General features: G+C 38.6%; 1 protein-coding gene across 1 annotated transcript in view; it reads right to left on the bottom strand.

Moving 5' to 3' along the window:
- gnal2 (guanine nucleotide binding protein (G protein), alpha activating activity polypeptide, olfactory type 2) overlaps positions 1 to 11980 on the bottom strand; it is a gene marked incomplete at both ends in the record, with an annotated part of 50059 nt that extends 38079 nt beyond the window's left edge. The window contains one exon of the mRNA XM_083889827.1: positions 11467 to 11980. Within this exon, the coding sequence (XP_083745953.1) occupies positions 11467 to 11980 (514 nt within the window). The remainder of the gene's footprint in view (positions 1 to 11466) is intronic.
- Positions 11981 to 14971: the final 2991 nt, after the last annotated feature.

The raw sequence follows: 14971 nt of genomic DNA, 5'->3' as shown, positions 1-14971 counted from the left end.
TAGCTGTTTAATACAACGTATAAGGCAAATAATTACTTAACTATGTCAACAATTATTAAACAACACGGTCTGGTTTCGGTGTAATAGGGAAACACCATTTAGAGAACATGTTGTATGTGATAATGTTGATCACATATGCTTTTAATATCTGTCTGCTTTGGGTTTCCTGTCTACACTTAGCAAAATGCAATCCACAAATCCATTCCAACAACATTGGGCCTCTTTTATGCTACGATGCAAAAACATCCCTTACTACATACAATGTTCAAGTTCAGTTTGAAATAGGGCAAAAATGAATCGATTTGAGTGTTTGAGTGTTAACAAAGAAATCATTAAAAGGAGTACTTTTCTTTCGGGAACAGAACAAGACATTTGACAATATCTTCATTTCGAGGGTTTGGCGAACACAGATCATCGTTTTCGAATATTTTATGGACCAAACAAGTACTTGATTTATCGAGAAAATAACCGACAGATTAGTCAATTGTGAAAATAAGAGTCAACATAAGTGAAATCCAACTGCAATTCTCTGCCCAGAAGGTAATAAGAAGTCCCAGTTTTAAGTACAGTGTAGAATATATATATATTTATACATATATATGTATGTATGTATGTATTATATATTTATGTATATATATATATGTATAGCTATATACATATATAGAGCTTTTAGAGTGACGAGTAAGTAGTAGGTATAGCGTCAAATAAAGTATAATGTTATATATATATATAGTACACCAAAAACAGACAGATAGATCTGTATATATATAGATACATATATGTATCTATATATGCATATATAGATACATATACGTATATATATAGACATATACGTATATATATATATATATATATATACATACATATTTATATGTATATATATATACATATAAATATATATACATACATATTTATATGTATGTATATATACATATAAATATGTATATATCCAAATAGTAGTAGAGCTTTTAGAGAGACTAGTAAGTAGTAGGTATAGAGTCAAATAAAGTAAACTGTTATATATATATTGCACACCACAGACAGACAGATATAGATAAACACAGAACAGGTATTAAGACTAACTACAGTCTGGCGATGCGAGTTATGGTTATGACATTTCAGAGTTGTTGTTAGTGTTGTCTGACATTTGTGCTCAGGTCGCTGCGGCTTCCTCTCAACCACACCAGCAGAATGGGGTGTGGATCTGTTAAAGTGTGACTCTGTCACTCGCCTTCTGTGCACTTCTTCTTTACTTTAAGACGACCACTGTAACGTCCACACGAACACTGCTGTCATTCTGTCACATCATGTGAGGCCAAGAGTCTCCCCCCCCCCCCCCAACACCCCGTTCTGGTGCAGCCCCGACAACTTTGTAGGTCAGGGCTATGACAAGAAGCTAATGCTAAACTGAGTCAAAAACAACCATTACATGTACAGCAGTACATATATATTATATATATAAGCTTACAGCGGCAGATCACTCTGCAGCATAAGACACCCATGAATGATTATTTGTGCAACATATAACAAAGGAGTGCACTGTTATTGTATCCATTACGCAAACACAATGCAAATACTTCTTTTCCGTAGAGAAACCAGGGCAGCAGAGTTGTGCATCATGCAAATCCAGACAGGAACCATCACTTCACCTACTGTGGTGTGAAAGTAGCACCAACACCACCACCACCACCACAACAACCCCAACGCTGCCCAAAGATCACAGGCCCCTGCCTCCCCACTTCAGGAAGCAAGGTCACAAAATAAGTGACTGGCCCACATCACTCTCTAGTGGGTGCAGGCAGCATTGCACACAGTCTCCCCATGAATGTTACAGAACCAAACAAATGAACATCCTGTATAAAGACATACTGTAGAAGCTGTATATTTACACTTAAGCGTGTGTGTCCTTGGTCTGACCTCTTAAAAACCCAATTCCAAGGTACCCACAGCACGTCCACTCAAAATCTCTTCTGCTTATTGTTCCTTCACCTGGATGTCCGAGTTTCAGTGCATTGTCTGACTCTTGAAAATATTTTTAATATTCATCTACTAATGGGAAAGGTTTCTCACAATCATCACATGTCATTCTTTGATTGTATGAATTGTTGTTTTTCATAAAACCCCTGAATGAGGAGCTGGGTCTGCTCTACACAGGCCATCGTTTTTGGACCACTGCATTTTTCACAATAGCCCACAAAGGACAAACTAAACATCTTTTCAGTTTTGATACATTGGTTCTCCAAGCCACTTGGAAGGAACCCATCCCATCATGCACTTGGAATGAGCACACAGACTTTCTATCACCCTGTCCTCGATTTCTCAACCTTCACCACTTACCCGACGTCCATCCATGACATGTAGCCCATAAAAACCACTTGTACCACATATCTAACTGATATTTAATCTCTTACAGTGAACGGGATGAGGCCAGGACGGAAACGAGGACTCGCAACAGCCTTCGCTACAGGCTGAGACAAGCCCAGTGATCCAGATGGATCCTGGCATTTTTTACATTTTTTTGTAAATTGTGTATTGTATGTTTAGGGTAACGTCTACTGCACGTCTGTCCGTCCAGGGAGTGGATCCCTCACCTGTGGTTCTCCCTAAGGTTTCTACCTATTTTCCCCTGTTATAAGGGTTTTTTTCCCTGGTAGTCTCTAAGGACAGAGGTGGGAATGTTCAGCTGCAACAAGCAACTTCACCAGTAAATGTTAGACACCGTACCTTTAACCTCTTCTTTCCCGACCCTCTTTTTGAAAATGACATGCCCAAACTAAAAAGAGTATATCTCTGCAATTACAAGCTCTATGTGAATTATTATTATCCACCAGGAGTGTAAGCATCACCAACTGATCATCATCAACTGTAGATGCCACTGTGTCAGAGTAAATGCAGATGGAACCCAGCATAGTAAAATATTTTTTCCTTCGCCTAAACCACGTGTCAAACTCAAGGCCCGGGGGCCAGATGTGGCCCGCCACGTCATTTTATGTGGCCTGCGAATCATGAATTAGTCTTAAAAATCTGTGTTAAAATAGGTCTATGCTGCTTTAAGGCATGTGTTGACCATAAACTACATTTCCCACAATACATGGCAAGCGCAAAGTGACGGCACCGCCACTAGATCGTATCATTGTATATGCATCAAGCAACAAGTGAAATTGAATAAGTAATAAATACAGAAAGTTATTTAGCAATATGTTACTGAGTAATTACCTTTATTTTACATTATATTTGGTTACATTTAGATACAATTATTCGCTTTGACAGTTACATCTGGCCCTTTGAGGGTAACCATTATGCTCATGATGTGGCCCTCAGTGAAAATGAGTTTGACGCCCCTGGCCTAAACAAATATTGTATTTTAAAGTAAATATCACCTTTAAAAATATGCAGTCTGAGCTTAAAAAGTATATATGAGAAGATTTTGTGACACGAAGAACAGGTGTGGATGTAGGGCTGCAACAATTATTCAACAATTATATATAGCGATTTTTTGTATATATAATAAAAAAAAGATTTTGTTATTTTTCAGCTTCTTAAATGTGAATATTTTCTGGTTTCTTTGCTCCATATAGCAAAAAATCACTGAAACTAGTCATTTTGTTTTGTGGACAAAACAAGACATTTGAGATTATCTTAATTTCAAGGTCTGGGAAACAAACATTTTCAACATTTTCTGACATTTTAGGGATTAAATAAAGTGTTAAATAATCAACCGATTCATCGATAATGACAATAATTGCAGCCCTATTTTATGTAGTGCCATGTATCATGTGTTCAGTGGTCTGTCGAGGAGATTTAAACCACAAATATTATACTAATATTTACACGCAACAATCACAGAACTATTCCACGATAAATCCCTCTGTGAGCATGTGCTGACTTTTCAGTTCCTCTTCTCGACTAAACATTGTAATAAAAACAGTCTAAAAATAACTCTGCTCTACCGGTGTAGTCAATTTTCAGAGTCTCAGGGAGATATTTTTAGTATTTTCAGGCCCGAAAGCAGATCTGTGCTGCAAAATGGCAACTGCGCCGCCTAAATTTGGGGTTTCGTTTCTTCACCACGGCAGCATGAGGATTTTAAAAATAGCTGCAAATCGACTCTCAACAATGTAAAGATGTATGCTGTTGACTCGGCATAATCGCTGCTCTTTAATACCTGCATTAAATACACACAAACACACTGGTGTCCACTTCCTGGTGCCTGGAAGTGGACTGTTCCGAAAAATCTGTCACTTAAAATAGTTCATTTCTTGTGTATACATCTTCTCCACTTATTTACAAACCCCGACTGTAATTGAAGCATGTACGGTACAAACAAGGCAGACATCCAAGGGATATCCAGATAAAATTAGCCTCCTTGAAATCTTTTTTTTTTTTGTTCCCCCTGAGGCCAGAAAGAACATTGGAGCACTCTCTCTGTGGGGACACAAGCTCTTGATAAAGCAGAATTATAAAGTAAGCAAATGAAGGCAAATGTCCTTTTAATGTGGTGTAGTTGACTCTGGTTTCCTCTGGATAAATGTGTAAAAGTATCTTACCAGAAAAGGACTTAAGCATTACAAGCCATTTTCTGATACAATAAAATAGACTTAAAGGCACTCAAATTCAAAATACAGAGGTCTTTTACGTTTCGTTTCCATTGTTGCTCTAACTGTCAACCCGTGGTTGCTCAGCAGCTGAGACTCTACTGGCTGCAATGATTGGTAGATGGCGGTAGGTGGCGCCACATGCCAAAACATGATTTCAAAACATAAAACATGATTTGCAGTCTGCAAAATATTTTTATTAATGCAAATATTTTGGCTGTACTGATGTTGTTGGTGAGTTCAGTTTGTTATATGAACATTATTCCTGAGTCTCTGTAACATATTAGGAGGATTTTATGGCCAGTTGCTTTAGATTTATTACATAATGCACCTTTAAGTTTTAGAAGTAAAAGTATAACAAAAGTAGAGGAGTTAGGATTGAGACATGGTAGCTCAGTGGTAGGCTGTGACACTTGTTTAAACCCCATGTTAATTCAAATAATTTAGTTTGTGGACAAAACAAGACATCATCACAATTATTAACGTTTTCTGACATTTTATGGACCAAACGATTAGTCGATTAATCCTGAAAATAATCGTTAGTTGTAGTTCTAATGTGAATGTGTGAATGGCAAAACTATAGTGTAAAGCAGCTCAAGACTAGAAAAGCTCTATATGAATTCAGACCATAATACCAACTCTTCTTCTTCTTCTGATTATATTTTGGTAGTAACGAGTAACAAAGATAATTCGAGGAAATGTAGTGGAGTGAAAGTAAAAGTTGCTAGAACTATAAATAACAAAGTAAAGTACAGATACGTGAATTTTGTACTTTCGTACTGTCGCTGGGAACTCAGCTCAGCTTTTGGCAAAGTTCAAAGAAGTCATGTCAATGATAAAACCCATTCGGACGGAAGCAAAGTTCACCCAACTCTGTTTTAAAGTGTCCCACAACCAACGTCAGAGCAAAAACGTGTCTTCACCTGCACAAGCTCAAAAACCAATAACAAAACAAACGACAACACATGTTAATCATTGTCTCGCCATTTCCGTACTACTACATGAGCAGCATGTTGTTGTGGTGTATGTGTGGTGATAAGGCCAGGCTTTAAAGGGGGAATACACTTTTAGAAATAAGGGGTCCTTCTACAAGGGCTGAGGTTCTACCTGGAACCCTTTCCCGTAGAAAGGGTTTTTCAAGGGTTCTTGGTAACACTAATGGTTCCAGTAAGAACCATTTTGATCCAGAGAACCCTTTGAAACCCCTTTCCTGAATAAAGGGTTTTAAAAGGGTTCTTGGTGGAACCCTCCAAAAGGGTACCTGGAGCCAAAAAGGGTTCTCCTATGAGGACAAGCTGAAGAATCTTGAAGAATCTGAAGAATATGGTTCTACTTAGCACTTTTCTACTTAGTGTATTATACCCTATTTCTCCAAGTTAAACAAGTTACCTTGTGTCCTAGTGAACAGTTAGTAGTTGGAAAAGTGATCATTTGCAGGCTCTAGCAGGCACATTGTCGTCATATATAACATGTATCCACTGGACAGATAAATCCTCTGAGGCTGGAAGTTTGTGTAGAACTCTGTGCTGCACTGTGGAGCCAAGAATAGAACGTTTCGCAAACTTCGCAGACTTCCTGTTTTTGCAGACTGTTGCCCTCACCTGCACTCTCGCATTACGGACAAAGCGGAGCTCCATGAGACAACAATTCCAGGAATTTAGCGCATTGTGACGCCCCAATGAACGCGGAAGATAACATCGCGTGTTTTATCTCCTGTACTTAGACTGAGGAGGACCAAAAAAACATGAATGAGTCATCTTTTTTCACACTTTGTTGACTGATAGGACCTCCCGAGTCCCAAATATAAGGATTTAAATGATTAAAAAGTTGATTTTGCGTAATGTTCCCCCTTTAAAGACATCTAGGAAAGCTGCACCAGATATGATCATGGGCTCACACTGAATGTGGTCCAAGAAAGAGCCAACAATAAAGTCACTTCCTTTCCAAAAAATAAAAGGAACTGGCCTTCCAGTTCCTGTCCCTGTATTCATGCACTAAAATATAAAGTCTGTGGGAACTCTATTAAAAGATTTTTATTTTTTTTTTTACTTTCAGCCACAGCACCTGGACAATATGAGGCGTGTGGGAACATGTCTTTTAACACTTTAAATACACCGACATTTGCTTCATGCTCAAAACTAACCTTGAGAGGCTGAAAGCTACAAGCTGCACGCACATAACCTTGAATGAACACTCAGTTGGGGAGTCACTGAGACAGATAGTGCCCCCGGAAAGACATGGGTGTCTTATCTGAAACTATAACTCATGCCTACTCATTGCCTGCTCACGACCACATCATACAAAACACAGCTGTGTTGCGTCAACAATAAACCTTTTGACGATACAGAAGTGTCTTGTCGTATCTCAAAATACCAACACGAAAGGAGTCACATCGTATCATGTCCTCCTGTTCCACTGATTCATGGCTTCTCTCTCACATTCACACCTGCAGATGGACTCTGGGATTTGTTGTTGTTGTTGGGGAGGGGTTTCTTCTCCTGTCTGTTTACATACTTATTATTTATTTTAGTCTTTTTAATAAGCACTGACCAAGAGCGGCAACCTGAAATTCATTGTGTTTGATACTGTATATTTTATGCAATGACAAATAAAGCTTCTATTCTATTCTATTCATTTTATAACAATCTCTTTCAAACTAAAGAGTTCCTTTTTTAATATTTTTACCATTTCATAAACTCAGATATTCATTTGTTTTATATCACTTTTCATTTTTAAATGTATGTATTTATTTCACTTGTGTTCAATCCCATATTCTACTTTAATAATTGACTTTAAACACTCTTTTTAACAAATGTTATATGCCTATATTGATTTCTTATAATTCTGTGCCTGTGTTATTTCCTTGTGTAAACTGGCTTTTTCTTTTGTAAGGGTCACTGCATTCACTATAAATTACTGTCACAGTCCTGATTGTACTAGTTGTATCTTTTAATCGTCATTTCTGCACCAAACATCGATGATTTTCTTTTAATCTCTTAAGATTGTACAATAAAAAGCCTTTGTCGTGATTCATTCTAAAACACATTTCCCCAAAATCTACCCTGAGTTTTGCAGAATCTTCCCTCAGAGATTTACAATGTGTAACATTAACACCACAAAATCATGTTCAAACGTCTATGAACGTGAATTAAAAGACCAGTGAAACATGGCAGGATCACACTCAGGATGAATGTAAATAGGAAAGGTTCCTTTACGGCTCTCGTTATTCCGCTAAATACCCGCAGCAAATACAAACAGATAAAGTGACCCAGATTCGCTCGCATACGTTGCCTTGAAATGTAACACTATTTGAAAGGTGTCCACTTTCAGAGGAACACAAACCACCTCAGTCCTCTGGCATGCAACAGGAGTCCTACTGGAGACCTGGAGGCTGTAAAGTCCCGAAGGCCTCTTCAGAGAAACCAAAAGTGTGTGGGAGCCTCACTCCTGGTCGAACCAGGACACATCATCACACACTGTCGCTCCCGAAACATGATCGTGACCGGCGTACAAAGACGCCCCGAAAAAGAACACAATAATAACAACAACAACGCAGTGAAATCACACACAGTGAGACAGGTCACTATAGTTCTCAGCTGTTGGCTCATGGAAGAATGTATGACACGTCCCCGTGTGACTTCATTAGGATGAGCCATTTCTTCCTGTGTGTAATTAGCGAGGGCTGTTTACTCAGGAAATTAAACTGGTAGCCATTTATTATGTAGAGTACCAGAGCGCTGCACTGTCTAAAGTCAAGCATATGCACACAGTGTGGCAGTGTTAGGTGTGACGCTGTATATAAGAGCGTCAGAAAGGGGGAAGAAAAAAAAAATGAAAGCGGCTATTTTTAGCATAAAAATGCAGCGACATTTAAACATAGTTTCTCCTCGTCGGTGCGTGGCAGGGTTTTTTTACGCGGCGGACTTTAACACCGTTACCTTACACACATGGTTATTATGGTATGTGTGATGTTATAACACAAGCATCCTGATAAACTCCAGAGTGAATTATGACTATGATTGCACTGTGTATTTACCCGACGTGCCATAAAAAAAAAAAAAAAAGTGCCCACACATACTGGACTGTTTCGGGGGTTATTTTTAAATATTAGCAGCTGACACAAACCTGACATTTGTGCTCTTTTATCCATTCATATATATATTGCACTGTACTCTATTATTGCTTTTATATATTTAAAATGGCTATATATATATATATTTATTTTTATCTGTTCCCCAAGTAGACTTTGGACAGATGTGGATTACACGCTCACCAGACTGGTAACACTATGCTCTTAACATACTACTATACTATGATATGCAATGCTACGCTATGCTATGCTATGTTATGCTATACTGCACTATACTATATCATACTATGCTTTTATTATGAACTACTATTTTGCACTGTACTCTGCCACTTCTGTTATTATTTTTATTATTATTATTCTCATGCAAAACAATAACTGTAAATGTCTCACAGTCATACAAATGGCTACTTTCCGTACTACTACTACTACTACTACTACTACTACTACTACTACTACTACTACTACTAATACTACTACAACACTAAACAAGGGCTGTGACAATTAATTGATGTATTAACCCCATGTCTCGGCACGCGAATCAGAGCTGAAACAATTACTCTATTAATCGATTACTAAATTAATCCTCAACTATTTTGATAATCGACTAATCAGTTTGCAGCTTTTCTCATGATCAAAACAAGATTTTTGATTGTTTCTTAGCTTCTTAAATGTGAATATCTTCTAGTTTCTTTGCTCCACGTCACAAAGACATCATTCAAACTGACCAAATAAGACATCTGAAAACATCGTCATTTTCAGTAGGGACGCTCTGTATTATCGGCACAATATCGGTATCAGCTGATATCAGCCTTAAAATGGATGACCAGATATCGGCACAAACACTCTGAGATCTGCTGATATGACTAATGACTACAGTACGCTGCTGTGGGATGAAAAGGCAAAATATTATATTAATATAACAACAGAAGAAACTAGACTATTGGTATTAGTTATCGGCCCAAGCAGTCCCGATATATTGACATATTGGATATCGGCAAAAAGTCCAATATCGTGCAGGTTTGGCAAATAATAATAATTCATTATACTTAATATAATATATTTTTTTAATAATAAACAAGAAAGTAATGGACAGATTAATTGAAGATGAAAAATATGTATAAGTTGCACCCCTATACAAAACCATAAAATGCTATAACCATTTATTCTGTACTCTCTTACTCACTTTTTAAATGTTATTATAAGAGAACATTAAATGTCCCACTGTCATTCAAACGTTGTTTTTTCTTCTGCTGTCCAAAACATAAATAACAGACCACAATACTACACTATATTATAACCTCTGAACACTGCAGTCCGTTATACTGTACACGTGTACATGATCGTATATGATATTATTACTGTATACAACAAGTTGTTATGCAACAGTCTACTCTGTCATACTATTTAAATGTCACACTCTCATACTATGCATTACTACAAAGGCTAAGAATCGATTCACTGATCATTAGTCAATTACTACAATAATATTCAATCATTTTTAAGAAATCATTAATGAGTTGGAATTAGGTTTTTTTAAATTGAAAATCTCTGTTTTGTTCATTTGAGGATGTCGTCATTTTAAGCTTTAACCGTTTCTATTAACCGAGAAAATAATAGACCGATTGATCAATTATGAAAATAATAATCACTATTTGCAGCCGTAGGTTATAACAGCCTCTGGAGAATCACACTAAATAGCAGTGATAAATCCATTTCAATGGTTTACAAGATACAGGCCACTATATACTAAATTATAATGCACTGTACGCATAATTCAAAGAAAAATACTTCACGGTCAGCTTATTTGCGATAATTCATGACATGATACAACACTGATTTCTTTTAAATTGATGTTAATGATATATCAGAAACACATTGTTATTTCTTAAAATAGGATATGTTGAAGGGGGAAAAAATTGCATTATATATTATAGTATTGTCTCAAACTGTGTCATACCATAACAGATTTGTGTCAGTACACACAGATTTTTAACGGTGCCATACTATAAGACTATAAAGCATCATTGATTGAGATAAATCTGGTCAAGGAGCTAAAAGCTAAATAACAACAAAGGTCAACGACACCTTTTTCTTTCCAAAAATAAACGATTCACTATTGTACAAAAATAGTCAATTGTGTTGGTTTTAAAAAAGTTACTTATACATTTGCCAAAGAATTGTTGACTCGGAATAAATGGCTTTGTATGTTTGGTGAAGAAAAGCAAACATTTGAAATTCCATAACTCGAAAAGTCGCGGATGGATTCAGATGAAATTTAAGAAATGTCCGTAATGGGACCAGGAACATGTGATTACATTTTTGGGCGTGATCCGTAGACGCAATCACTATTTTTATCGCTATTTTGATGGGGGGCTGAGCTGCCTTGGCGGAGGTCTACGCTCTCCGAGTGGTTCTAGTTTTAAATCATGATTTTTGATTTAATCTAGGGGCCGGATGTTAATGCCGGTGTACCACTTTTGGCCCACGGGCCGCCAGTTGCTGACCCCAAAATCCTCATCCCTCAGCCTACATGTGGCATAGAACCTCCAGGTTTGTCAGCTCTGTCCATTTTCAGCATGTGTCACTGACAGCAGGAGGAGGTGGAGGAGGAGGTGGTACAGTACAGTAGGGTACAGTACAGTGTTCACACTAAAGCTCACAGATGTGGCAGCAACAACAACAGGCCTCACCATCAGCAGCAACACACAGTAACATGGTTTGTAAAAGGCTTAGAATTTACTTTTTGGTTTCTAATAATAAAACACAATGACAGAGACTCACCGAGCAGCAGCAGTCGATGCGTCTGTTTGTACTCTCGCTTCTGCTCCTTCAGCTCCCTGTCAATGTTCTTACTGACTTTCTTCGCCTCCTTCTCGGCCTCCTTCTCCTCCACCAGCAATTTGTCCCAGTTTTTCTGCTTTTGGGTGCTGGGTTTTTGCAGCAGCTGTAAGCGTCGGCCGCGGTCCTTGCCTGTCCCTTTACCGCTGCTGCCTCCTCCGCCGCCACCGCCACCACCACCACCTCCGTTCTGTATGAGCACACCGTCGGTGCCGGTGTCTCCACGGCGGTGCTCCCCGGCCGGCAGCCTGGCAGCAGGGTCCCCGGAGCGCACCGGGCCGCCGCCGGCGCGTAGCGACGAAGTCTCCCCGGATCCCCCGGTGTCCTCCGGGCGAGCTCCCCCGGCGCGGGTGGGCACGGCGGCGTCCGGAGGCTGGTCCGAGTCCGAAGTAGCGTTGGAGATAGAGCCGCTCAGGTCCCCGAAGAGCCGGGGACGCAAACTGTAGCAGAGCCCCATGTTGACAGCAATATTTGTCCGTGAATGTGATTTTTCATAAATTAAAATATCCCCTCAAAAAAAGAAAAAAAAAATCGCAGTCGCGCCACCAACCCTAACGAGCCATCGTCACATTGGAGCTCCGGCGGTGCGATTTAAGTCCGACTTTGTGGCGAAAAGGTGAATGAATTATGCTCGGACATTTGCTATATGTCATTTTGCATTTTCCACAGTCCGCCTTCGCCCCTCAGCTCGTGGATCACCTGATCCTTTAGTGGACACTGCGGGTCCACCTTACCGTAAGTAACCAAAAGCACAGGCTCGGAGGGGGAAACGCGGCTTTCCGCTGCGCACTGTGCGCAGACACTCCACAATCTGACTGCACGGCTGTTAGGTAAAATGCGCGGCACGTCATCTTACTACAGTATGGCCATTTCGAGAATGCTGCTCATGATTCTCATTCCTCACATTTCATGCCTGAATGTTTAAAGAGTCGCTGTGCGCTGGAGTCACTCAGCCTTTGTGAGTGTGTCTTTAAAACACGTCAAAATAACAGGGTTTCGGGGCAGAATTTGGGGCAGGATGTTTGCACATAGTGGATTATTGTTGTGAGATAAATATTGCTTGTTAAAGATAATACACTTAAAGGTGCATTACGTAATAAATCTAAAGCAACTGGCCATAAAATCCTCCTAATATGTCACAGAGACTCAGGAATTATGTTCATATAACAAACTGAACTCACCAACAGCAATAGTACAGACAAAATATTTTCATTTAAAAAAATTTTTTTGCAGACTGCAAATAATGTTTATGTTTTGAAATCATGTTTTGGCATGTGGCGCCACCTACCGCCGTATACCAATCGCAGTCAATAGAGTCTCAGCTGGCAGGCAAACAAGGGTTGCCAGTTACGTCAGAAATCGAAACCTAAAAGACCTCTGTATTTTGAATTTGAATGTTGTAACCGTTTTTGGCCACATTCTTACATATGGCACCTTTAAAGGTCCAGTGTGGGAAACTGAGGAAGGTTAGTTCAGCAGAAATGTAATGTACTACCCCATAGATAGGTAAGTTTGTTTATGTGCATAATGGTTTTAATAAAAAAAAACATGTGGTTAGGATAAGCTTCTTTTTTAAAAATATATATTTTTGGAAAAGGGCCTTGCTGTACAGAGGCAGCCATCTTTTTCAGCCACGTTTCTACGGCGACAAAAATTCCAAATTAAAATGGAAATGAATGCAGTGTTTCTGCAATGTTTCTACAGCAGCCTGAAATAATTCTTACATGCTGGACCTTTAATTCTCCCAGTGATTCTTAAAATAATGTGTGTTCTTACTCTTTCCTTGTGTTCAGATTGAATCTAGTTTACACACAGACCTAAAATAATTGTTCAAATTAAACTTCATTATTCATATTCAAATCTTATGTCCAAGTGTGGTTGATCTATTGTTACACGGATGTCCCCAGCATGTGGACTAAATCTGACTGTGGCCCTGGGGTCTTTTTTTTTATAATTTTGTTCGTCGTCAGTGGCAATTACAGTTTCTTATTTTAGCTATTGATCAAACATCACCATACCATAAATATCCTGGCATATGAAAACACGAGTTTCTATTCTCATATGGAACATTTTAATGTTGTTGTTTTTTGGTATGGTTCATTTGAAGATTTAAAAGACACAGACATTTTAGAGACTGTCAGAAAGAATTTGGACTACAAAAGACGTGAAATTCACAGTCAGTTGCAGAGATGAAAGAACCACTAGATGGCGCACTTGTAAAACATAAGCAGATTATGAAAGCCAGAGACTCATAATACAGTTAATGAATCACTAACTTATGCAACAACACACATTTTTAAATTTGTTTTAAAAACAAATTCAAATGAGTTAATTTCCTCAAAAATAGACCAAGTCGTGATTGGAGTTTTTATCTCTTCCATTAAAGCTACTGTGCAACAAAAGCACCAGGTTCATAGTTGAATTCATGTTTTAAATTCAACTTTCTAAAACATTGCCTTTAATAGTGCATCTATTAAAGGTAATATCTGAATAATATCCTATCATAAAACCAATAATTATGACTTATAAACCCAAAAAGCTTTGCCATGCTTAAACTGACCTATATAATCACATCAGTGAAACATATGGCCCTGTTCAATTCAATTCAAAATGTGGGTAAACTGCATTTAAAAGGAAAATAAAATTGACTTTTAATTGTTAGAAGAACGAAATCATGGTTGACTGGTGCATTTTATGGTTTAAGAGTACATTGTTCTGTATCTGAAAGGCTGGATAAATAACTTTGTTTTCCCTACCAATCTCTATTTTCTGGGGTTTGGGCACATTTTGGCATAAAATCTATATTTTTAAATAACACACAAAAAAGATAACAATAAAGCAAAGTAACAATCTAATAAACTCTGAGTTGCTCTTAGTTGTATTACACCAATAGTTGTCTTCCAGTTGTCCTAACACCCCCCAGGACTGCTGACATTCATTTTTAAGTGCCAAAGATGTCTGTCCCTGGATCCACTTCATGAATAAAGTCGTTGTTGACAAAAAACAAATGTGCCAGCACGCTCCTGCTGCACGTCGTCTGTTTCCTGGCACACATTCTTTTAAGCTCATGTCCACTTTTAATCCCTTGCAGTGTCTTTGCCCTTCCTCTGTCCGTGAGGGCTTATAGTTTATCAGGATAGGTGAGACACACACGGTGCAACAGGCAGAGTGGACACAGCACACAGCAGTGGCACTTTTCCACTCTTCCTCGCCACATAAACATCCACTGTTTCATCACCAGCCAGCAGAGAGAGAGAGACTAGGGAAGGGGATGACAACAGGATGAATGCTCATGTTTTACACCTGTTGTCAGAGTAAAAGCCTGTGAGCAGCCTTACAGTGCTACTGTAGAAGGAGACATGTTGCTGTGCTTACAATGACTGACTTCTGGACTGTGTGGGACAGTCATTGCTCCACAGTGAAGGAGAGACATGTCTCTCTGTGGACC

This window comes from Microchirus variegatus (genome assembly GCF_963457635.1).
Source record: "Microchirus variegatus genome assembly, chromosome: 5".
In the NCBI taxonomy this organism is placed as follows: domain Eukaryota; kingdom Metazoa; phylum Chordata; class Actinopteri; order Pleuronectiformes; family Soleidae; genus Microchirus; species Microchirus variegatus.
Note: the sequence above shows the minus strand (reverse complement) of the source record. Positions and strands in the feature narration are given on the sequence as shown.